This window comes from Anolis sagrei, chromosome 1 (genome assembly GCF_037176765.1).
Source record: "Anolis sagrei isolate rAnoSag1 chromosome 1, rAnoSag1.mat, whole genome shotgun sequence".
NCBI classification, from domain to species: domain Eukaryota; kingdom Metazoa; phylum Chordata; class Lepidosauria; order Squamata; family Dactyloidae; genus Anolis; species Anolis sagrei.
Window position 1 is genome coordinate 219629914 of NC_090021.1, and position 27127 is coordinate 219657040.

The 27127-nt window shown below is 38.5% G+C and overlaps 1 protein-coding gene and 1 long non-coding RNA gene across 9 annotated transcripts in view; one reads left to right on the top strand and one right to left on the bottom strand.

Moving 5' to 3' along the window:
• Nucleotides 1-27127, bottom strand: part of KALRN (kalirin RhoGEF kinase) — a 607994-nt gene that overhangs the window by 202076 nt on the left and 378791 nt on the right. For all 8 annotated transcript variants that reach the window (XM_067473328.1, XM_067473327.1, XM_060774943.2 and 5 more), the window contains exons 11-13: nt 23425-23616; nt 8038-8207; nt 4752-4926 (exon numbers count right to left, since the gene is read on the bottom strand). In XM_067473328.1, coding sequence (XP_067329429.1) covers nt 4752-4926; nt 8038-8207; nt 23425-23616 — 537 coding nt within the window. The remainder of the gene's footprint in view (nt 1-4751; nt 4927-8037; nt 8208-23424; nt 23617-27127) is intronic.
• Nucleotides 7027-27049, top strand: LOC137097907 (uncharacterized). Its single transcript, XR_010910508.1, has 4 exons — nt 7027-9379; nt 17570-17692; nt 24606-24678; nt 26739-27049. It is a non-coding gene; the product is annotated as an uncharacterized lncRNA (long non-coding RNA).

A 27127-nucleotide genomic window follows, 5' to 3' on the forward strand; every position in this document is an offset into this window, starting at 1 on the left:
ACTGCAATGCACTCTAGGGTTGCCTTTGAAGACTGTTCAGAAGCTTCAAGTAGTCCAATGGGCAGCAGCCAGCTTCCTCACTGGAGCAGCGCACAGGGAACATACAACCCCCTTGCTGAGTCAGCTCCACTGGCTGCCAGTCTGTTACCGAGCACAATTCAAAGTGCTGGCTTTAGCCTATAAAGCCCTAAACAGTTCCAGTCCAGCTTACGTGTCCAAATGTATCTCCCTTTACAAACCAGTTTGAGTGTTAAGATCGGGGAGGTCCTGCTCTCTTTCCCGCCACCTTCACAGTTGCGATTGGCAGGAGTGAGAAATAGGGCCTTCTCAGTGGTGGCCTCTCAACTTTGGAATTCCCTCCCTAGTGAGATTAGATGAGCCCCCTCCCTCCTGGTGTTCAAGAAGAAACTTAAAACTTGGTTATGCATGCAGGCGTTTTGCAAGTGATAGTATTGTAGTATAACACCTAAATGAAGCAGCTAAATGATAACAATGGGAATGGTGAAATGTTAATATCCTGTTTTATGTGATGATGTTTTTATGGATAGTGTTTTAATGTTTTAATTCATATTTATATGTTATCAATTTTAGTTAATGTTATGTAGTGATTTTATATGTATGTGTATTGGTGGTATTGAATTTTGCCATGATGTACACCACTATGAGGCCCCTCAGGGTGAGTGAGAGAGAGAGCAGTATATAAATGTAGTAAATAATAAATAAATAAATAAATAAATAAACTACCTGCCTTTCTGGCCCAAATTCAGTAGTAAATAGATATAGCAAAGGAAAAGGGAAAATAAGGGAATAGTTTTTAAAAAAGATCAACACTGGTTTTGGTAAAGGAATCTGATACTTTCTGGATCCTTGGGAACAACTGTTAATTGGGGAACTCAGAGAGAAGAAGTTGGGAACAAAGCTTAAACAAGTACCGTTTTGATGACTCTCATCACAGAGTTTTACTAGAGGTCTAAAATGGTAAACCTCTACTGTTTTTTGTTTTGTTTTGTTTTTTTACTTGTACTAGACAAAATAAACAGCAGTAGTCCTTCAACCCTGGTAAGCAGTATTCATCTATTAGGGAAGTTTATCATTTACAATTTATTTTCTCCCAAGTTTCAAGAAATTCTGGGGATGTGTATTGTCTGTACACACACACTGCCACATGAATTACCACTTCAAAATGAGCAAAGTCGTATTTTGGTACATTCAGGAAAAAATATTAAAATACCAAAAGGGAAAGGAGGGAGAGAAAAGAAAAGCATTATGCAAAATATTGAGATTGTAACCTTTTTCCAGTACTCTAGAAGCCAGAAAAATGGTGCAGATCAAAGGCATTCACAGTGCCAGATTTTCAAGAGGAAGTTGAGTTTATGAAAATTTCATTTACTGTCACAACTTTCTCATCCTTCTGAATTGAGGGTGTAGTGCCTGAGGTCTAGGTGTAAAATTCAAAGTCTTACAATGATGTGTGCCACGTCACATTTTGTATTGATGTAAAAATCCCTCTTCCCCTTAGCAATGGCTTGATACAAAGACAAATCAGAGTGCTGACAGACATCCGGATTGGGAAACACTGAGTTCTGCAAAGGCAACATGAAACACAGCACCCTGTGCCCACTCAAAATCTGTTCACATCAAAAATCAAGTAGGAGTTTCAATGTCAATGAAAAATTAAGTGTTTTAGATTCCCTAGATGTTTCACATTTCAAACATTGAATTAAATCAATTATAGGAAGAACAGCTGTTCTGATAATCACACAAAGACTGAAGAGGAGCATTTCTATAAAGGGAAGGGAATGGGGGTAGTCCTTATTCCATAGAGGTTTGGTTGCATGCAGTGAAGCCCTACAGTCCCCCAGATAAGTACTATATGTGTGTGTGTGTGAGAGAGAGTGTGTGAAATATAAATATGTGCTTGTGACCCTATCTTTTCTCACTTTTCGCAGTCAATAAAATAACAGTTTCTCCCAAGAGGATTTTAGGTGACTTTAGTTGCTGTGATTATGCTTCAACATGCTTGATACTATTGTTTTAATTCCTTTTCTTAATGTTTGATTTGTAATATATGAATTTGTTACTAAAACTATTTTTAAACAGACAAATGGAATTGAAATAGTGCATGGAAATCAGTGGATCAAAATATGTAACTACTCAGAAAGTGATTTTCAATTTTGAGAAATCAATAGCTTAGAAAAAGGAGCTGTGACCAGACCATAAGTAGGCCATCGTAGCTAGACTTTGGTGATGTTTTCATCTCTTTAGACTGAGGAATCTACTGTCAATGTCTTCTTTCAAACAGGAAACATGCATTCTGCAAACTCTGCAAATGTTACTGTGGGCAGAAATTAAAGAATACAGTATGACCCTCATATCTGTGGGACTGGTATCCATGTCCAACAAAATATGTCCTCTCTAGACATTCTCTGGAGCCCCCGGTGGCGCAGTGGGTTAAAGCACTGAGCTGCTGAGCTTGTTGATCAAAAGGTCACAGGTTCGATTCCGGGGAGCGGCGTGAGCTTCCGCTGTCAGCCCTAGCTTCTGCCAACCTAGCAGTTCGAAAACATGCAAATGTGAGTAGATCAATAGGTACCGCTCTGGCAGGAAGATAACGGCGCTCCATGCAGTCATGCCGGCCACATGACCTTGGAGATGCCTATGGACAACGCTGGCTCTTCGGCTTGGAAATGGAGATGAGCACCACACCCCAGAGTCAGACATGACTGGACTTAATGTCACGGGACTACCTTTACCTTTAGACATTCTCTAGGTTTTCGAGTGTGACCCTATGGCATTTTTGGCTAGTGGTCCTTCATTTCAATAAGGTTTGCTATTATCCGTGGTTTCTATGTAAAGTTCCCTCCTGGACAAAGCTTGTTGCTATGGGAGAAAGGTTGAGGGCATTAGTAGGTATGCAAATATTTCTTTCAGTAACATGAGTGGTATAAAAGTATATTTATTGGGAAACTCTTGAGGCTTCAGTGTTAAGTTTACAAAAAGAGAATGCTATGGTCTGATGGTTAGGACTCCTTCTCTTGAAGTACTTCTCCACATACATGTGTTTAATAAATGCTGACCTGAAAGATTGCTTCATTTTCAGAGTTAATTTTGTCACTATGGAATAATGGAAATGCTTTGATAACTTACCAGAAATGTATAAGGAAAATTTAATTAGATCTTGTAGTACGTAAAGGACCTATTTTGCATATTGGTATGATTTATTTAGGATATGAGTATACATGCCCCTGCTTTGTCACTGGAGAAAATGAACACATTGGATGTTCCATGGCCCCATCATATGGGACTAAAATTGGTGGCATACACCGATCTAACCCTGGTCACCCATGTAGCCAGCAAGCTCCCATCAGACGTCGTGCCAGCTCCATGGATGAAGGAGGGCGGAACTGGCATGCCTCTGCCATGGCAACACATGAGGCTTCCTATGTTGCCATTGACTTTAATGGGGAGAAGCCACATGCACCACGCTTGCCCCCATTGGATCAGCTGCTGGAGGAGCCTGCCGATGCGGGGCATGGGATAGCAGTTTCCCCACGAAACATGGTGAAGTGGAGCAATGTGGAACACTTTCAGTGGCCCTGTCACAAGGTAAATCTAGTGTTGCATTGGAGTCGTAGCATCAGTGCAACGGAAATGTCTCATCTCCCCCTTTCCACTACTGACCACAGAACCTCAAAGATAAAGTTTTGGTGTCCACGAGGCTGGAATAGAGAAGAAAGATCACCCTCTTCCAATTCTACTGAGGTGAAGAGGTATATAATGTCCACTGGAACAAGCGGGGTCACTTAACAAAATCCATTGAATTTACTGTAAATTGGGTGGCTTACGTCTCTATTAGCAGTAGCCATTTAGTCATGAGCAGGTGTGCATTTGTTTTCTATTTGGAATTTACAGCCCACATACATTTTACTTGGCTATGTTTTCTAATTAGCCAACATGCAATACTCCTTGCAAAATTCAAGACCTTTCCAGCCAGGACTTGCACCAGAGTTACACTAAAGAAATGTACCTGTTTCGACTTTACATACAAATTCACCTGAAGAACCAACCTACAGAACCTATCTTTTTTGTAACTTAGGAACTGCCTGTACAGTATATAATTAATAACTGAAGGAAAAAGGCTCTAATCTGACTGCAAAAATTACCAAAAGTGATAGTCAGCATTTTGTAAGTGTTATAATGTATTTTGTTTCCAAATACAAAACCAATTATGCACGCAGCTGTCACCCATCACATCCTAACATCCTGTTTAATATTACTGTAGTAATAGTAGACTATCAGTGAACTGGAACTAAAGCAACCAGAACTCTCAAGTAAACCAGCAAACAATGAAGAAATAATAACAACGAAATTTAGCTTTAAATACAAAAACAGTTTTTATAATACAGTAAAACAGTAACCCTGTGTTTCAGTAAGCTAAGTTTGTCTTTATTTGCTTTTAATTACTGTATTTCAATATTGATATCAAGTCAATACAGAGTTTATGGTATAGTATAGCATGGGATATAGTATTATGTCATTTTAAATAGTAACTCTCAAGCAACAAGAAACTACATCCAATATGTACCAATGTCCAAGGGTGCATGTTAACTGAGAGTCTACTATATTCTTACTTGCGGGCATTTTACTACAATTCAGTTTTGTGGAATATTTTTTATTTTTAAACCCAATTTTATTGTGCTAACTCCCATTGTGCAAAAGGTTCTTCCCTTTTAAAGAGTATAGTTAATTACCTCAATGGTGTACTGTTCAAAAATCCGGAGCTGAAGAAAAATGTCTAGCTTAATTTTCCTTTCATGGAAGAGTTCTTCCATCTGTACTTGGGCTTCATCAAGCTGCTGGAGGACCGATTCTATATGGCTGATGGAGCTATTGTGCGGTGTTTTATTGTTGGAGACTGCTGAATCCCTGTGGTAAAGTCAAAGATGGAAGATTACAACCCAGTGTTGTGAAAGGGAAGGGAAAATAATTAAACATTCTCAGTAATACAAACAGCGGAACAACTCAAAGGACGATGGATGCTGTATCCAGAATTCACCTCTTTCAGCTGCTGACTGCCTGCTCTTCCTGATTTGTATGCATCCTTACATATCTAACAAGATTTTTACCCCTAAAAGAAAAGAGAAGCTAAGTGTACCAATTTCTTGAAGACCCTTACTAGCAATCCTTCTTAAGTTTCATTCAAGAAATTTCAGTTCTCTGCTTGCACTCACACAACGTCAGAATTGTCTACTTCAGGACTGCTTTGTACAAGCACAATGTTCAAAATACTATGATACATGCAAGTATCCACTTTATACCTGCCGGTCCACTTCTGAGCACAATTCAAAGTGCTGGTCTTGACCTATAAAGCCCTATACGGTTCTAGCCCAGTTTACTTGTCCGAATTTATCTCCCTCTATGACCCCCGCAGAGTTTACAATCATTTGGGGAGGCTCTGCTCTCGATTCCACCACCTTCAAAAGCGCGATTGGTGAGGATGAAAGATAGGGCCTTCTTGGTGGTGGCTCCCCTTCTCTGGAATGCACAGCCCAGTGAAATCAGGGTGACTCCTTCTCTCCTCTTCTTCAAGAAGAAACTCAAGTCTTGGCTTTGGGACCAAGCATTCAGGTAGCTGGCTGAGCAACAACAGTAATGACTCGTGAGAATTGTCAATTAAGAGACCTTGGACTGGAACTCTGGACTATGATTTGGATTTGCGGACTCAGACTTGGTTGTGTTAATATTTTAAGGGCCAATATTTTTAAAATGTATTTTTATTGCTTTTTTAATGTATTTTTATTGCTGTTGACCTGTTTATGTTTATTTTGTGCTCTAACTGTTTATCAGCATATAATGACTACCAAAGGTAAGCCGTCCTGAGTCCCCCTTCGAGGGTCGAGAAGGACGGGATACAAATGCTCTAAATAAATCAGTAAATGTACATGACAACCGCAAGTCATCCCTCCACATTTGCAGTTCTGACTTATGTGAATTTCATTATGCATGGATTTAATTTAAACTGTTGTCTCAAGGAATCTCTAGGTCTCATTTCAAAAAAAGTATTTAAAATCAGACTGAGTTAGATTACTATTCCAATACCTTTTTTTAAAATAAGAATATATATATATACATTAACAAGCCAGTTCTGAATTAAGTAAGAAGAGGACTGTCTAACTGTTCTGCAATCGTAGAAAACTACTATGGATTTTAAGAAGCACTTGGCAGCTTCCCTGTTTGCTGTTACATCCAACATGGATGTCCTGTGTTTGTTTTACAATGATAGCTGAAGCATTGCTACTGACAGGAAAGAGCAATTAGAGAGCAAAATAAGCTCAGAGGAAACCTGAATTCCTGTATTGCAACTTTTCTGCTTTACTGCCTCATCTTTAACATTAAACGAGTGTCTGGGTAGCTACCTAAAGTTGTCAAATGGATCTTAATCTTTTGTAGAGCATCAGAATCAAATATGTTTTCTACAACCTAAAGTAATAAATCCTGTTTTTGAATTAGATAGTATAGCTTCAATGACATCAAAAATGGATTTTAGAGCAAATACTGGAAGCTAGGATTACTGTAAAGAAAAAAAATGAAAGTACTGAAGATGAACTGAAAACTATTAGGTGGTAATCCACTGCTCAGTCTCACTGTGTGCTCTGTTGTCCATACAAAGTGACTGGACTGTAAAAAAAGGTTGATATATTCATTTTTTCAAAAGTTGTAAGATGGGTCCTGGGATAATTCTGATAACATTATTTAAATTAAGTTACTAAATTTAAGGGGGAAAGACTAAATTACAAATGCTATTTTATTAGACCGGATGACAGAAACCCGTTTTCATATTCTAAGTTCCCTCACATATCATTTGGGGTGGGGAGATGGCAACACGCATGTTAGCTCCACCACCATTTCTGGACTGGAAGATCTTTAGGATATCTATGTAGTTTATAACCTCAAAAACAAGACAATAACTCATTCATAAAACAGGCTTTTCCCTGCAAACAATTTTCCTCCTACGTGGGGGGGGGGGGGGGGCAATCAAGATGGTGACTGGAGATGGAGCAAGGGATGTGCCTCATTTCTCCCTCATTAAGCTGGCAATTTAGAACATCTGAAAGTAGCTGAGTTGATTTTTCTTCCCATCAGCTTTCTTCTCTGTCTAGCTTTCACAACCATATATAGTTGTAGGAAATATGGTGGCATAAATTATCCTAACTTTAGCATTCAGTGATATAACTTAAACTTCAAGTTCCTTCACAGCTGCCCTTCCAAGTCCTAGACTTCTAATTTCTTGACTGCACTTCCATTCCAATTAATGATTGAATCAAACCACGGAAACTTTTGAACTGTCTTCATCGTCTACTTTAAGGTTATGAAAATCATCTGTGGTCACTATTTTTTTTTCTTAATCTTCAACTGTAAGCCTGCCTTCTCACTTTGACTTTCTTCAATAATCTTTCCAAGTCTGCATAAAGCTAAAGTTAGTTGAGAGCAGTCTTTGGAAAGACTGCTACATCTTAGTTGCTGTCAAAATGAAGTAAACACTAAATTATATCAAACTATGTTTTTGAATTCATGATGAAAGTGCAATTACAAGTAGCTGGCACTAAATGAAGATATTAATATTCTTAATGCCTTACGGAACTTGCAAAAGGAAATTTACTCAAGGTAGTAAAAATTGTATTCAGAATTATATGAAACCAAATTTTATTTAGTGGTTGGCAGACACTACTAAGTAGAAGTAAGGAGAGAAATCACTGGGCCTCTGTTTAAGTGTAGGCAGTATATATCCACTTCAAAAATATTTACACTCTAATTACTTAATCATTCCCATTTAGATTCACATCCAATACAAATGGTGCCTCAAAGTTATTTAAAACTATTTTTAGCAGTTTCTACAAATCATTCTTTGCAGTTTCAATAAAACAAAATATTTTGGAATGTGCAAAATAAGATAAACATGCAATAATAACCTCTCCCATTAAATACGGTCGTGCCACTTTGCTCAACTGTGCTCCTGGTGCCATGAAATAACTGTACCTGAGCTGCTGGATGAGGTCTTCACCTTCCTTGATTACATTGAGGGTGGCATCAAGGGTTGCAGTTTGCTGCTGCTGGAACTGCTTAATAAGCTCTTGAACCGCGTCCACGGAGTCAGCACAGACATCTTCCAAGAGCTCCTTCTGCAGGTCTTCCATCCATGTCCACAGCTGCGAATGAAGGAAAGACACACAAATCAAAGAACATGGAGTTGGGAGAGCAAAAGGGAGAGGGAAGAAGTGAAGCGGGGGAGAAATTGGGTATTAACCCTTTGATCTTCTAAAACCAGCTCAAAAAGTATTAATCAGCATATCACCAATCACAGCAAGGCAGATGTTGAAGACGACAGACAATGGCATGTCTTAATCAGCATTTACATTGCATGAAATAAAATCTGGAGTATCACGTTAAAATCACAGCACACCCTGCCATTTGAAATTCGCTGCCAGTTTTCTCCAGTTTATTAGGCAATGAGAGAAAATACAGAGGAACAGGAACATATACCACAGGCTTATAATTATAGATAGTAATAAAAACGCATTTTTGGGTATGTATTGTTTATGCTGCTTATTCTAATAGAAAATACACTGATTTAAGTTCTCATAAATGAATGTGGGTCGACAATTCCATTTGTTCTTTACATGAATTTTACAAAATGCCGGTTTCATCAAGGACACAATATTTCAAACTTCTTTTATTGATGGGTTATCACATTATTATTGATGTTCTTGGTCTTGCAAATATAGTAGCAGTAGTAATATTTGAGCAAGTTTAGTTTGTAATAAATAGTGCGAATTTGTTGTAAAATCAATATTCCATATAAATAAGTAAACGCTCCAGACTGATACTTAAATTGATGGGCTACCATGTTATTGTTGTTGTTGATTTCCTTGTAATAAATGTTGTGATTGTTTTCTGAAATAAAGTGCATCTCATATATGTGTGTGAGTGTGTGAACAAGTTACTTCTTCCTACTTTATGAAAGAACAGAAGCTAACAAACCTTGCCTGAATTGATATATATTTATTTTGATTGTCTGACTGATTGATTAATTTGATTTGATGTAAACCAACCTTTCTTCTTATGCAAGAGCCAAGGCAATGATTCTATTAGTGCCAGCCATATGATTATTAGACACAGTCTCTCAACATTTACTCTGAAGTTCCCCAGCCATTTCCCTCTAACAGGTTGTGCCATACAGCCTGTTCTCACTTGTCTAAATCAACTGGTTGTTTTTCTAGATGGAGGATACGTCCACTGTCCATGATGAAGTAAGATTCCTAAGAATGATTTCTCATCAGGCTTTACTTACCTGGATTACAGAAGAAGCACATTTGTAAAGGTATCAATACTTGCTAATGCTGGTGCAAACATGCCCAGAGGTTCTCAGCCTCATTTCTGATCTAAGAGATGTGTTTCCTTGGGGCATAAACTAAATGTTACAGACAGAGCTAGGAAGTTAAGAGAAAAAACTATTTTAAAAATACCTTTAAGAGTTGTTAATTTTAATCATCACAATGACAAAAACATTAATGGTTTGAGTAATGATAAACAATTCATGCAACTTTAGCAGATTACTTTTGAGGTGATTTATAGCCATTTATTTTGCTGTTTTTAATTATTTTAATAGCTTTCTCATGTTTAAATATACTATTTGAACATGATTAATGAAATGCTATAATTTCCACTAAAACTGTACAATTGGTTAATGGCATATTTGTATGTGCCTAAACACTCTAAAGTCACCTGATCTCATCTGATATGGAAGATAATCAGGGTCAGTCTTGGTTAGTACTTGGATGGGTGCCTACTAATGAATATCAGTTATTGAGGACTATATTTCAAATGAAAGAACTGGCAAAAACATTGCTGAATAATCCTTGCCTACAAAACCCTATGGAATTCATGGAATGGTGATAAGTCGACAAGCGTATTTGAGGGAACAATATTAATGTTAATATTAACAGCTCTAGATGCATTCTGGACTCTGGTACAGCACTGGACTAGATAGAAGTGTGTGCCTATCAATGTTATTAATGAAGATGACATTGGAAGATGTCTGAGGGGGGCAGAAAAAGGAAACATCAAGCTCTTCCTTCACTGATAATTTCTGTGCTTGAAATCATCATCTCCTATTGCATGAATGTTTACAAATATAAAACAGTTTCTTAAAATAGAACTAGGAAAAAGATTAAGCCGACTCTTCTGTTAACTGGGTTGTTGTGAGTTTTCTGGGCTGTATGGCTATGTTCCAGAAGCATTCTCTCCTGATGTTTTGCCTGCATCTATGTCAGGCATCCTCAGAGGTTGTGAGGTCTGCTGGAAATTAGGAAAATGGGGTTTATATATCTGCGAAATGTCCAGGGTGGGAGAAAAAACACTTGTCTGTTCGAGGTAGGTGTGATGTTTAAATTGGCCACCTTGATTAGCATTCAATGGCCTAGCAGTTTCAAGGTCTGGCTTCTTACTGCATGGGGTAATCCTTTGTTAGGAGGTGATTAGCTGAACCTGATTGTTTCTTGTCTGGAATTCCTCTGTTTTTGAGTGTTGTTCTTTATTTACTGTAATGATTTTAGAGTTTTAAATACTGTTTGCCCAGAAAACTCACAACAACCTAGTGATTCTGGCCATGAAAGCCTTTGACAATACATTCTCCTGTTAACTGTTCAAAATGTCTTGAGACTGCTTTTAACAAATATCTCCTCAGTGTTGCACAGCAAGTATTTCAATGTAGCACTTATAGATTGCATTTTCTTTCCTCTAGCACCCTGTTCATGTAATAGCAATTCAAACTAGGCACATATGAACCACCCTCAGTTCCTCTCATTGATCCTACAGTGTCATCTGGCTTGATGCATACCTTTATCTGCTCCACCAGATAATTTCAACTACTACTTTCGACTACAAATTTCCAAAGAAAGATTTTTTTTCAAATTCTTGGATGAATTTTCATTATGCAAAGGGACCTTGCAGCACCAGAGAGACATAGAGAAAGAAGTTGGTAGCATAAGATTTCATTGACTAAATCCCAGTTTAAGTGAAACAGTGATGAAGTGACTAAGGTTTAGTGATAGTCATTGTGGGATAAAAGCAGGAGGGAATATGTTGCCTTAAGTCACGGTTAGCAGAAAAACATGAATCATCATTCATAAGGCGTAATGCTGCTGGAAACCAGAAAGGTGATTTGATAAACTGACCAAGACAGCTTCCAGTCTGGAGTGATAACTAGTCTTAGAATATGTGTAGTGTTCTGGGAAACCATTACCTTTGTTCAACTCACTGTTAACAGACTGGAATTAGTGGACATGTTCCAATTCTGCTGTTTCTTTTTCCAGTCTTCCTTTGCAGTTCCTTTGTTAAGAACTCTAGTACTAAGGTCCAGGAAGACTGAAGTGAACTAGTGCTATAGACACAGTGACAAAGACTCAGTCAATCCTGAGCCAGGGAGGGGGGATTCAAACTGTAAGACCTGTCGCAAACTAGGCTCCTGCGGGAGCAAACCTTGCCAGCATGTCCCTGATGTCATGAGACTCCGCCTCTCACCCCACCCCTTTCTCCGCCCCTTTCTCCGTGCCAGTGTGGTTTTTCCTTTGCTAGGGCAGCATTGCCAGCGTACTCTCTCAGCTGGCAGAATTCAACTGAGAGAGAACGCTGGCAATGCTGCCCTAGCAAAGGAAAAACCAGTGGTTTTCTTCTCTAGCACGGAGAAAGGGGCGGAGAAAGGGGTGGAGAGAGAGGCGCAGCCTCATGACGTCAAGGACGTGCTCGCAAGGTTTGCTCCCGCAGGAGCCTAGTTTGCAGCGGCTCTAACAATGAAACAGACTCTATTTAGCTCCTTGCAGGAGCACATGTGGGCAGACTTGTCTCTTGGGCGTGAGTCCACAGGTCTCCTTCCTGTGGCTATGGATGAATAAATCTGCCTCTGTCGTATGTCTTCAGATGCCTTTGGTTAGTTAATTCTAATCTGGAAACTTAATTAATTGCTAACATTCCTTGCCGAGCAGAATCCTCAAATTATTGTGGCCTAGATTCGATATCACCATGCATTTCCCAGGGCAGTACTTGAAGGAATATGTTTCACCAAAAATGAAGTAGTTGAATGTGGGAACAAAACGGCAGACCGTGGTAAATAGAAACAAGAAACATGTACACACACATGGAGACTCTACTCAGATTAGAACTTTTCCCTATGATACTTCTGATGCAACTCTCATGCACTAAAGAATACTACTTCTTTCCGTCTGTAATCTACAACAGTGTTTCTCAAACTGTGCTCCTCCAAATGTTTTGGACTTTGGCACCCAGAAATCCTAGCCAACTTACCAGCTGTTAGGAATTCTGGGAACTGAAGTCCAAAACATATGGAGGAACACAATGTGAGAAACTCTGTTATATGGAAATATTTATGGAAGTATGTTATGCTGACTGATAAATCTCTGTTTGTTTATTAAATCATACATAGCTTCTGTTACCATAACTATATCAAATAGATTCCATTCAGATTTCTTTCATGCCTGTAATTGGGATACCATTCCAGACAGTTAAACAATTGAGTGTATTTTTTTTCTGTTTTTGTAACAGTGACCCAAAAACATTCCAGATGGATCCACTAATCCAGAGCCATCAGTTAAATAATAATCTGCTGAAATTGCTTAGATAAGAATACCAAAAAATCTGCCAGCCCCTCAGAGAACAATTTTTAAAACCGTGATCAACCCTTGATTTCTCAGCTTGTATAGAATATTTCTAAATCCTAATGGTTTATTCTTTGCCAAGTTGGTTCTGACGAAAAAAGTATAAACATTGCTGATAAATCAAACAACTCATTATTGGCTGAATCTCATGTTACTACAGAGCCAGAAAAATAGATGTTCTCTTTCCAGGCGATCTTTTGGACAGACAAAATTGGTGGGTGCTGCAAAGTAGTTAGAATAGTGCCCAAAGAATGAAAAGCTTCCTCCAGTGTTAGGATCCTGAGAAATGCCACTTGATAGAAAATGAAATGCTTAGAGAAGCGGGTGTGAGTTTCACCCAGACAGAGCCATAGTTACAGAATGACTTCTGTAACTGGGCTTCTACTTGAACATTGTGTAAGTTTCTGGAAAAATAGTCTCAAGGCCATGGGAGTCCTGTGGTCTTAAACTCAAGGGTGATGCCAGAAGATAAATCAATAGGGACACCGAAGAGCTAATGAAATAGAAGAAGATAACAAAGTAAGAAATTCTGCAGTGAATTATGAAAGAACATAAACTCTCTTGCAAAAAGTAGGCAATATTAAAACACAAGTCTTAAACATATGGGCCCATCTGACTGCCAGAAAATGCCACATAGATGTTGCAGTAGTTTGGTGTGTCCAAACGAAACACCCAGAGGATTCAGATTAACACAGAGTAAACCTTTTAATGCGTTTCACACTCAAGTTAAAAAAATATCTGCAAAGATCTGGATTTTCCCTGTTTTGTTTGTGTTCTGTATTTGTTTGTTTTTTTGCTTGTTAAAATTTGGTGAGTGCTATACTTTATTCTATCCGTGTGTTTTAAATTGTATTTTTGTTCTGCCCCCACGCTATCTTAACTACTTGGAAGGTGAACTGGCTGTGCAGGGAACAGATTGGAGACTATGTAATTGAATCAAACAGGAATTTATTAACTGACAAGAATTTTAGACTTCCTCTCCTCCTGATTCTCACTACAAAGTCTTTATGAGGAGTCATAAAATCTTTGAGAGATACAGTTCTGCCTGAACTGAGGCTCTTGAATGCTTATTTCTTCTTATTGTCTTTTTCTTATATGGTGTTCAACTGTCTCTAAGATGGTCTTAACATTTAACTCAGACTGAATGTGCTATTTTGTAGACCCTCCAGCCCTCCTCCTTCATTTTCCAGTCACAAAAAAGACTGACTCTTCCAAGAATCAGAAGTACCTTGCCTGAGGCTCCACCCCTGAGGGGATTCTTAAAGGGGTAGGGCAACAGAGGTTTCTACCTGTCTAGCTTCTCTAGACTGACCCTCCTGAAATTGTACATAAAATATGAATTCCTCTAACTAAAAAAAAACTTTACTAGGGGCAAACAGTGAGGATCTTCATGTGGCATGATAATTTTAATGTTTAATATTTGAATCTTTAACATTTTAATTGTATTCATTTTATTCAGCTTTAGTGTTAGATAATAAGACTAATTTTGATAGAAATATGGTATAATTATCCACTCAATTCATCAATCAATGATGAAATGGTGCAAGACAAACTATAATCTTTAATTTAACCACATTGATGTGTTTATGATAACATCTGAATTCCTGGTCTTACATTTAACTGTGTTATTCTGAGAGCAAAATATTTGAAAACAAGGCTTTGCATACTAAGAATGATTAAACTTTAGGTCCTTGGCTCAGAAGGATTTAAGCCCCTAGACTCCACTAATGCTAGGGAAATTTTAACACAAAGAATGTGTGGTCATTAATATGATTAAGAAGGCATTCCAGAAAGAAATTGCAATTGAAAACTGATTTCAGGTGATCTTTAATTTTACACCTTGGTGCACTAATCCTGACCATTAATCTAGGCCACAATGAAACACTGGTAGGTTGACCATAGAGGTCTAGCAAAAGTGAATGAATGAGGTCTATGCATACAGTCAATGAAAGCCCACTTTTACTTGAGCTAGCTTTCAGAATGCATACTGCCCTGACACTCCCCTTTTGATAAAACATTTATTATTTATTTTCTTACTTTTTTGTGCTGCTCAGTGACCATAATAAAGTTTTGTATTGCATTGTACTTACTTTTTTATCCCCCCCCCCCCCCGGCTCACATATGGACTGAGGGCAGCGAATATTATGGCCTTCCTATCAGAGGATCAACTGTGACCATTGCTGAAAGGATGCCTACAAAAATGACAAAATGAATGTATCACATTTCCAACACTTTGGAGACACAGATTACATTTTCCTCATCAAATGTGGCATTAAATTGCTCCCTCTATGTATTTTAGTAATCATTGAATGGGGGAAATAGCTACTAAAATGAAATAAAAACAATGTTGCTATATGTTATTCCCACAAACATGAGTCCCATGCAGGAGAAAAAGCAAATGAATGAAGTTAAGATGTGTCAATATTAGAGGCAAAGATGAAGTACTTTGGCCACATCATGAGAAGAAAGAAAAGCTTAGAAAAGACAATGATGCTGGGGAAAATTGAAGGAAAAAGGAGGAGGGGCTGACCAAGGGCAAGATGGATGGATGGCATCCTTGAAGTGACTACATTGATCTTGAAGGAGCTGGGGGTGGTGACGGCCGACAGGGAGCTCTGGCCTGGGCTGGTCCATGAGGTCATGAAGAGTTGGAAACGAATGAATGAATGAACAACAACAACAAAGATGTGTCAATAAGAAAGGCACTAAAATATATATATATAGAGAGAGAAAGGAAGAGCTCTACAGTGGTGATGTTAAATTTGGAGACTCCCTTAGACTTTTCTGAAGCCTCCAGCATATCATAAGGGGCAGTGAAAGAACTTTGTGCAGAAACGTTTACTGTTGTTGTGTGCCTTCAAGACATTTCCAACCAATGGTGACTAAAAATGGCCTGAACCAGCTGTAGCCCTCCAGGTGTTTTGGACTTCAGCTCCCATAATTCCTCACCATTGGACAAGCTGGCTAAGGCTTCTGGGAACTGGAGCCCTAAACACCTGGAGGGCCACAGGTTGTGCAGACATGCTCTAAGGCAACTTTGCACACAGTTTTCTTGGCAAGAAAGAGGTTTGCCATTGCTTTCTTGAGACTGAGAGACAATGACTTTCCCAAGGTCACTGATGGGTTTAATGGTTGATCTGGAATTTGAACCCTGGTTGTACTCCAGTGCTTGAAACATATTAGCTTCTTCATGGAGTAGACATTGTCTATTAGTAGACAATGGAAGCAGCATGGAAAGCTATGTTAGACAGCATCACATCACTTCCAAGATTTCCAAAGAACAGAGAGAGTTATCAACTTAAGACAACACAGCAATATTATATTCTCACTTTAAATATTCTTTGAATTAGTCTGTCCTTACAAGTACGGAGCCAATTAAGAGACTGAACTGTCAATGGCAAGGTAAATTCTAAGCTCATTTTACAGATCAAAAGAAAAAAAATCAGATGAATGTAATTAGCATCAAAATAATTACTCTGGATTTTTCAACAGTGAAAGGTGACTAAAGAATTTGTACTTCCAATACTTAAAAGAAAATTATTTATTAGACTTTCTGGAGGGAAAACCATGACATTCCTATCCACTGCCTTGAAACAACCCATAAATCCTTAGGCAAGAGCTGTCAATTTCTCAGGATCTACATATTTTCCCTCTGGTGTGTATTATCATTTGCTAAACATGACGGATAGCTTAATCCTGATAGACATCTTCAAGTGTTTTCCACGATTCCTTCACTAATCTTCCAGAATTTTATATATTAATCATCTGTGACAGCTGTGAATCACTCTGCAAAAACTTTCTCAAGTTCCTCATTGACAAACATTAAAGTCAACTTTCTTAAAGGATCACATTGATTTCTTACATTATTGTATACACACTTAAATCTTTGATATTATCTCTTGACAAAAGAACATAATCACTATACCATACACTGGAAAATAGTTAAGGTCAAGGAGATAAAATATAAAAGACTACAGTCATGATCCTGGGAAACACAGCCATGAAAACTAGTTTATGCTGGTTAGGCAGTAAAGTAAGTTACCACTAAGTCCCATTGATAGGAGTAGTGTGGGTATTCCTCATGTCTAGCCAAAATCCAGCTGATTTAAGCAATGGCTAGGTTTACTGGAATATGTTCCTGGGCAATTCAGTGTGAGATGTGCTGCTGCTTTCTGCTGAGGTAGGCTAACAACACTTCTGAGAGACATACACTGACCCACCCAGATCGGCTTTATAGATATTTGAGGCACATACAGAGATAGATAAATATAGCTATATGATGAACAAACACTCTATTTTCAAATCTGTTTTAGCACACTCAATTTTCTTTCTGGTAATTATATAAACATGACATTTTAGGAATGAAAAGTGTGTCCCCCTCACTCATCAAACAAAATTTTTATTATGTCAAAGGCTTTTAAAATGCTAAGGGTTATAATTTGTTTGGCAGGAAGCAGATATAATTAAACCATTTTAAAAAGGGATAACACTTCCAAATGAATTGCTATGTTTTCTACACATAGTAAATACTCAGAAAGTGACAAAATGCAGGGATCATCATCTTAAACCTTGAATAACAATAAAATTCACAGAAGACTTTGCAGGCACTCAGCTTCGTGGAGATAGATAGATAGATAGATAGATAGGCCACTAAGTAAATCTGAAATAATGTGGGGAAAATGTCTACTTGCAGATTATAACATCAGAATGGATCCCAAATGGAGATCAGTACATTGGAATTCATCCCAGGTTGTGTGCAAATTTCATGTTCTAAACTAAAATGGATGAAAATAATTAAACCTTCTTATTTTGTATAACTTTTTTCTTGTTATGTACAGGCAAATACTAAATGAATGAAGAAAATATCTCTACTGATGCGGAAGCTGGCTCCAAGATTAGGATCACAGCAGCAATTGTGGAAAACAAAACATCAATAATTGAAAACTTAAGAAGATTTCAAGGTGAGAGGTTATTTTCGTTCAAGCTTGAGAATCAAATCCATTACATGTCTCTCACCCCCAACATACAAAAATAAAAACACTGTAAGACTTTTGTCATTTTTCTTCCACCAAGAGAACAATGTTCAACAGGGTCTCAAAGGCTACTTGAAGAATGCTGGATGCTGGAAATTACAGATCCAGATCTCACAGATCTGGAGGGCCTATTGTATTCCCAATGTCATTGCATGAAAACAGAGTGAAGAATACGGATATGCCACTTTCACTAAGGTCCACTGATGTTTCCTCTGACTGAGAGAAAACTATGCTGCCTGTCTCTTGGAGACAGCAAGCAATAGTCCCTATTCCACCCAATTCACTAAAAAGAAGAAAACTAAATTCCTGAATTGTCACAAGTGCAATGACTGTAGTACAAATGCAAGGATATGAGTTTCTAGTAAATAAATTAAAAAAACCTGCTCGTACCCTTTGATCTGTAAGGATAAAACCTTACCAGTACTGGAGGTAATAATGATGAGAATAGGAAACTTTAAACTAATGGCAAAATAATAATATAATATAATATAATATAATATAATATAATATAATATAAAATAATGCAAACCGTGCCAACAAAGAGAAAAAATAGGACAAGTGCAAAGAAGCCAGAATGGATGTCCAAAGAACTTCTAACTGTGCTAAGACACAAAAGAGACATGCACAAGAAGTGGAAAAAGGGAGAAATCACCAAAGAAGAATTCAAACAAATAGCCAACACCTGTAGGGAAAAGGTCCGCAAGGCTAAGGCAAAAAAATGAGCTCAGACTTGCCAGGGACATTAAAAACAATAAAAAGGGCTTCTATTCTTATGTCAGTAGAAAAAGGAAAAACAAGGAGGCGTTAGGACCTCTTCGTGGAGAAGATGGGGCAATGCTGACAAGGGATAGGGAAAAGGCAGAACTACTTAATGCCTTCTTTGCCTCGGTCTTCTCACAAAAAGAGAGTCTTCAACCTCAGCAAGATGGAGTGGATGAGGGATTGGAGGACATCCAACCCAAAATTGGGAAAGAAGTCGTCCAGGAATACCTGGCCGCTCTTAATGAGTTCAAGTCCCCAGGGCCAGATCAACTACACCCCAGAGTATTGAAGGAACTAGCGGAAGTCATTTCGGAACCATTGGCAACCATCTTTGAGAGTTCTTGGAGAACGGGAGAAGTTCCAGTAGATTGGAGGAGGGCCAATGTGGTCCCAATCTTCAAGAAGGGAAAAAAGGATGACCCAAACAACTACCGTCCGGTCAGCCTCACGTCGATACCGGGCAAGATTCTGGAAAAGATTGTTAAGGAAGCGGTCTGCAAACACCTAGAAACAAATGCAGTCATCGCTAATAGTCAACATGGATTTATCAAAAACAAGTCATGCCAGACTAATCTGATCTCTTTCTTCGATAGAGCTACAAGCTGGGTAGATGCGGGGAATGCCGTGGATGTAGCGTACCTGGATTTCAGTAAGGCCTTCGACAAGGTCCCCCATGACCTTCTGGCAAGGAAACTAGTCCAATGTGGGCTAGGCAAAACTACGGTGAGGTGGATCTGTAATTGGTTAAGTGGACGAACACAGGGAGTGCTCACTAATGCTTCCTCTTCATCTTGGAAAGAAGTGACAAGTGGAGTGCCGCAGGGTTCCGTCCTGGGCCCGGTCCTGTTCAACATCTTTATTAACGACTTAGATGAAGGGCTAGAAGGCATGATCATCAAGTTCGCAGACGACACCAAATTGGGAGGGATAGCCAATAGTCCAGAGGACAGGAGCAGAATTCAAAATGATCTTGACAGATTAGAGAGATGGGCCAAAACTAACAAAATGAAGTTCAACAGTGACAAATGCAAGATACTCCACTTTGGCAGAAAAAATGAAATGCAAAGATACAGAATGGGGGATGCCTGGCTCGAGAGCAGTACGTGTGAAAAAGATCTTGGAGTCCTCGTGGACAACAAGTTAAACATGAGCCAACAATGTGATGTGGCGGCAAAAAAAGCCAATGGGATTTTGGCCTGCATCAATAGGAGCATAGTGTCTAGATCTAAGGAAGTAATGCTACCCCTCTATTCTGCTTTGGTTAGACCACATCTGGAATATTGTGTCCAATTCTGGGCACCACAATTCAAGAGAGATATTGACAAGCTGGAATGTGTCCAGAGGAGGGCGACTAAAATGATCAAGGGTCTGGAGAACAAGCCCTATGAGGAGCGGCTTAGGGAACTGGGCATGTTTAGCCTGAAGAAGAGAAGGCTGAGAGGAGATATGATAGCCATGTATAAATATGTGAGAGGAAGCCACAGGGAAGAGGGAGCAAGCTTGTTTTCTGCTTCCTTGGAGACTAGGACGCAGAACAATGGCTTCAAACTACAAGAGAGGAGATTCCATCTGAACATTAGGAAGAACTTCCTGACTGTGAGAGCCGTTCAGCAGTGGAACTCTCTGCCCCGGAGTGTGGTGGAGGCTCCTTCTTTGGAAGCTTTTAAACAGAGGCTGGATGGCCATCTGTCAGGGGTGATTTGAATGCAATATTCCTGCTTCTTGGCAGGGGGTTGGACTGGATGGCCCATGAGGTCTCTTCCAACTCTTTGATTCTATGATTCTATGATTCTATGTTATCAGGATGAAGTCATAGAAGGGATTTTGATAAAACAAGTACCCTAAAATCTGAAATGAATGGGCTGCAGAGATACAATAAACCACAGTCAACACATCATACTGGCTAGTGACTAAAAATGTTTAGAGATTTTAGAAGAGAGTTGTCCTGTGAAAAGGCATTGTTCACTCTGCTCAAAATATATGGTCCCAGTGGTGATTGGCACACTGGTTGCAGTTCTTAAAGACCTTGGTCTGCAGTTAAGAACAATCATCACTGACAAAATTATCATCTGTCAGCTGCAAAAGGCCACCCTACTCAGATCTGCACGCATTATTCGCCAAACTCCTAGCATTATGTCCCAACGCACTTTATCAGAGATTTAGGATATCTGCATGCCCACCCTCCTCCAAACACCCCACCTGTCATGCCCAGCACTTTTAAATTTTAATTTTAATTATTACATTTGGCCCAGCCATTGTTTTTAACTGTGTCACTGTGTGTTGTTAATATTATTGCTTGTTTTTGTTTAATTTTGCTGTATTATTGTTGTTGTTGTTGTTTATTGTTGTATTTTGGGCTCGGCCTCGTGTAAGCCACACCGAGTCCTTTGGGAGATGGTAGCGGGGTACAAATAAAGGATTATTATTATTATTATTAGTAGTAGTATTATTATATATGGGAAGTGTCCGACATGTGATCAAATACAAAAGTCAGCATCGTGATCTCATTTGCTGTGCACTAATCTTGTTCTGTATCAAATAAATAAATAAAATAAAAACTTTATTCATATTCCACCCTACCTCCCCTGGGGAACGCCAACAAACAAGGCAAACATTCAATGCCTCAATAACAGTCAATACAAATATTAAAAAATTAAATTTAAGATAAATATTTATTCAGAACCATCACGCAATGCCATGACAGCATTTTCTTTCCAAAATTTTCCTACCTGAGTTTGGGTATAATCTACAGGCAGCTATGTTTTCCCCTCCCTGGTATTTTCCTTAGCTTTCCGTCCTAAATTGCAGGATAAATAGACAATGAAGAACAGGCCTCAGGGAAAATAAGACCTCCCAAAACAGCTGTTAGAAGGGCTGTGCACATATCTCTAGACATTCCAAACTTACCTCAAGAAATTATTCAATGTGAAGCCAATTGCAACAAACAAAGCTGAAGCAATGTATATGCAATACATGAATCAGCAGACAGGCGCTCCCCAAACAATAGAGGGATGCTTGAGCCATAAAACGAAGATACATTGCTTGCCATGTTCCACCCACAGCATTAAAAACTTCATGCCATTTGAGCAGCTGAAGAGAAAGAATCATGCACGGCAGACCATTTCCTTTACACCAGCTTATCTGTGACCAAAGATGTTTGTTTGCTCAGCTCCCCTAACTCTGCTGCAGTTTGTTAAAATTGCTTGTGTGAAGCAGGTAATTCTGTTAATATTGCCACCAGTTTCTGTGGGTGTCTTGATGGATCAAATGTGCACAGATACTACAGTGCACGAAGAAGAAAAAAACAATGATTCGGATTAATTCTTTCTCCCTACAGAATAAAACTTATCTTCTGAAGTCACATACTGCTGAATAGCCTCTGGTCTAAAGGGGAAAAATGTGAAGCATGCTTTAATTACACCCGCAGGGCCCTTCAATTTGAACACCCTGCCCTCTGCGTCTGCTGCAAGACTAGCTTATCTCTGTACATTTTTCACTTGAAATAAAACAGCATTTAGTCTAGTTCTGAGCAACAGACTGAAAACCACAGGGAACAATGTATTTTGGACCCATTACAAAATGTATGGAAACAGAAATAATTTCCAGTCATCAGCAGAATTTTTTAAAATAGAAATATGCTATTAACAGTAAAACAAACTGTATCAAGAAGCAGTTATCATCAGCCACTGTGACTAAAATCCCATCTTGTACATCATTTTCTAGAGTGCAGTGGTTCTTATCCTGTGAACCATGGACCACGAGTGGCCACAAGGACAAAAAAATCTGGTCCGCGAGCCTCCTTCATCCTTACTTTATTTTATTTTATTTTATTTCCGCTCCTTTCATGATACCTGCTATTCCTTCCCTGTTACTGACTAGCTCTGCCCCCTTGGGTACACCACATCAGCTCTAGATTATTAAATATGGTTTTCTGTGGGCAAGCAGAAGGTGACTAATGGATGGCATATGTTCTGTATCAGAAACTATAGCTGATGTCGTCTATCTAATACAATTTTCAGCTCTAGATTATTAAATATGGTTTTCTGTGGGCAAGCAGAAGGTGACTAATGGATGGCATATGTTCTGTATCAGAAACTATAGCTGATGTTGTCTATCCAATGCAATTTTCTGAAACTGCACCCCAAATAACCAAATCTAAAGCTGACCAAAAACTGACTAGTAACCCTTTTCATACTAATGTTGGAGCATGGTCCCTTATCAAAAGGTCCCTGGTCAAAAAAGGTTTGGGAACCACTGCTGTAGTGGAATCAAGAGGGCAATTTCCTTGTTCTCCCACCAATCCCTGTGGGCCCAATTCTTGAAACCCCCCAGAGCACTTTTTTAGGTGGTGCTGAGAGCTGAGAGGAAGATGACAGGAGAGAACTGTACTGAGGCTGTAAAAGGATTTGGAAGAGAATTGAGACAGGCCCCTTCTGGTTTTGCTAATGTAACTGCTTCCAGCAGCACATGTCCATCACTTGGTTCCCAGACCTGATGTTGTGGTGGCAATTACTATGCCTTTAAAAGGAGGCTCATTGCACCAATGTATTTCAATGGTACATTATCACTCATGTAAATCATACAAAATTTATCACAATGGCACATTAACACTACCTCATTATTATGAACAGTGCATCTTGTTATAGGATTATAATGATCTTTAGGATGCAAAGATCTAAAACATCTAACCTTTCCCAACTTTTTCTTGTAGTTAGGATGTGAAAATCAAACAAAGGAAAAGTTGCTGTTTACAAGAAAATCTCTCACCTCTTCTGAACTGTCATGCTGCACCTTCAATCTAGCATGCCATAAGCAATATCAAGTTCCATTTTTCATTGTTGACTTCACAGCATAGGAGCAGTATGATTAGAAGTCCTATCATACTGCAAGCAGCTTACCTCTTTAGTATGAGTGTGGAAGGAGACAGACATGTCCAAAAGCAGCTTCCTCTGTTCTACTCTTCTGACAAAATCCTGAATCCTCACTTCTAGATGCCGCGCTGCTTTGTAGATCTCTTCAGGGTCACACTCTCCAGTCTGAGCCAATTGCTCTGCAGCTTCCAGTAGCTTGTCAGCATTAGTATAGGTATTCTACCAGTAAACAGAGCAAAGTGTATGTCACATCACTGTAGCAATTAAACCTCAATATAAAGACAACTGTTAATAGAAATTCAATAACACAATCCAGCATCTTCTAAGTGACAACAGTACATTCTTTGCAAGAGGAGACAGCAAAACCCCAGATAGAAGAATCTCCAAAAAGGCACAAAGTATTTTCTCATTTCAGATATACAGCCTGTCCAGAGCTGGCTGGTTTGATAAAGAAGGCTCAGCATGCACTTATTTCTGTGGTCCCTGGAATCTTTCAAAGATGACGTAAAGTAGTAACTCAAAGTTAACCACTTCAGAGGTAGAGATGGTCTTCCTGGAGATATTTCGCAACACATTTGGTTATGAAGGAGTGTTGATGGCAAGCAGGTTGCAACATGTAAGCAACATACACTGAGAACACTGTTGCTGGGGGGGAAATTATTGTTGTTTTGCTGTGTACTGGCGAGGGAAGTATTCCATCTGTGAGATTTTAGCCTCATCTAGCAAGCTACAAACATTTTAGGTCTCTTAGAAATCAACAAGACTCAACAACTCACTTACTTCAGTGTGGAAATATTTCCACTCCAGTTGTTCCAGTGCAAACACAATGGCTCTGTCAAATACATGGCGCCACATGTAAGCAAAGAGCATCCTATTATTTGCAACATCTAGGAAGCTCAAAATATTATTATTTTTTCTTTGATAAATAATGTCTTCTTTGATACCCAACCAGCAAACAGCTATTGGAATAAGTATCTAAAAGCGTTCCTAACATTCCCTATGGTAAAACTTAGTTTAAGTTTCATGTTCTTGTAATTAAAATGAGACTTGAATCTTAACAAAAACTTTTGTGCTAAAATTTAAATCAGACCTTTGAGGAATTAAAGTGATGGAAGGGAGAGATAAAGTAAGTCTTTTAGTCTAATGAAATCTTCCCATCGATCTGTCAACATAATGAAGATTTATACTTTCTCTAATGATTTTTACAGAAAAAGGCTTCCCTCATGGATTTCAAAAAACTCAAAGTTAAAAAGGCTTCAAATTCACCCCACAGGAAACTATGTGAGTACATGCCTTCAAGTCGCATGGTAACTTATGGTGAATTTCTAGGTTTTATTTTTAATGTAGGGGTTATATCAGTAACTTCCTTTGAAATATAGTCCACAGCATCAAGTATCCATTGGCAGTCTCCCACTGAAGAACTAACCAGGACTGACTCTGCTTAGCTTCCAAGATCAGATGGAATCTGATGCTTTTAGGGTATTTGATTGGCCACCCCAAGACAGTGAAACGACCTGCCGGAAGAGCATCAACAGCTAAATCAGCTGTCAGAATTTTAAAATCAACTAAAGGCCTATCTCTTCCCGCAGGCCTATCCAGCCAGTTTTAAGCATTAATTTTAAACTTGTCTTATGTTTAATCTCTTAATGCAATTTTCCTGCTTCCTGGTAAGGGGTTGGACCGGATGGCCCATGAGGTCTCTTCCAACACAATAATTCTATGATTCGGTTCTGTGTATTTTAATAGGTATTTTATAGAAATAGATTTTAATATGTGTAATAATTATGCTGTAACCCATCTCAAGCCAAGAGGAGATACGGATAGGAAATAAAATTATTATTATTATTATTATTATTATTATTATTATTATTATTATTATTATTTTCAGGCAATGTACATGTCTATAAGAGCTTTCTTAAATGCAGAGCTTTTGAAGAAAGCCAGAGCCAGGGCCTATCCAAATTTCGACATACTGATATAGTTAATCCTTGTATTATTTTATTTATTCATGTTATATAGGATGAAATCTTCTTGCATGTTTGTTTAAGGAGAAAAGACCAGAATTTGTCACCTACATACAAGTGATCCTTCTTTTTATTGTAAATCCGCCAGTTTTCCATAGCTGAGTATTTTCAGATCAAACTTCAGCAATATAAAGCACTGATTTCTCTTCTAAATACACAGTTCCTACTCATTTCCATAACTGCACACTCGTATGGGCATATATACTGTCTGAATCAGGGCCTAAATGCAATAGTCGACAGCCGACATAAGTCAATGTTTAGATAAATCCCATAACTGCAATATGTGTACTTTAGTAAGGAGTAACAACTGGATTCAAGCCAAGATGTTACCAGCAATGATTATGTTATTATGTCATGCCATTGCTGATTGATCAGGATTATTATCCAGATGGCAGATGCAACATAAATTTATTTTCTCTTTGGCCTGATTCTTCTACACTGCCTTTCATTTGACAATTTATCTGCTATGCAAAAGCCCTTTTCTCTCTTGTTTGCCACTAGTTTGTAGTGGCCAAATGTTACAGTCTGTCTTTATGTCCCCAAAACACACATTGTTACTGATTTTGGCACTGGAAAATGCAACATCTTTGCCATAAAGTTGGGAGTTGGCAATTGCAGTGGATCTGCATGGACTACCAAAATTCAAAAGCAACCTACAAGAAGTGACTGAAACTGTGGAACTGTCAAATTTTATGCTGTTCCATACATTAGAGAGGCACATCATGGGTTTTTTTTTTTTGCTTAAAAAAAAAAAGGTGGGGCTCCAGGAAATGTTGAAAAAGACACCCTGTGAGTGTGTGTGTGCGTGCATGCATACTCAGCTCCAGGGTTATACTTTACCCACCCTATATAAGCTAATGTTTTATAGAATCACTATATAGATGGATGTTCAGGAATAGGACTTGCTGATTTTAAGCTGGCAACTTCTTTCTAGGTAAGCAAACAAAGGTTGGACACACAGCCTATAGAGTACTCTGGAGTAAAGCATGGAGATATGCATTCTTTCATAGCCATAGATGTACTAAGGCAATGAGATACATTTATCCCATCATTCAGACACCTGTATTTTAAGAACTGCAGAAACGTGTTTTTAATTGGCTTGCCAATGAATTTGAATTGGTGTGTATATATAAAAAAAGAGTAACAGATTTATAATGATAACTGGATTAAAGTGCACTGGAGTGACCATATTTTGGTGTGTTCTGTTGCAGGAAAGCAATACCTCTAGATGTGCATTGACACTTTTCTGTGCCACTAAAAAGAATTACCATGAACTTTAAATAAACATCTATACAGATATTTTTCTTGTTATTTCAGTTTCCTGCCAAGAGAAGCCTCATTAACAACGTTTTGCTGTTTTTCTGCTATATTGTGAAAAGAAGAGGAGCAAGGCCAGTAAAAAAAAATATCCAACAACAACAACCTGGCAACATAACAATGCAACTGTTAAAAAGGAAGGACTTTGCCAATAGTACCAATAGTTGGAAAGCTGAGTCTTTGGCTTCAGCTTAAACTCCAATACGGCATTGCTAGGGCAAAAACTATCAGTGTTGCTGAAAGGATGGGAAAATGACAAGAACAGGAACAAGAGCAGATGATTACATGTTGTGTTGCTGGGTTCCAGTGTACATTTCGCATTGTACTGGCTTTGATTTGGGCTACATTTTCATCAAGAAGTTTTGAATGTGCATGACTAAATATGGATA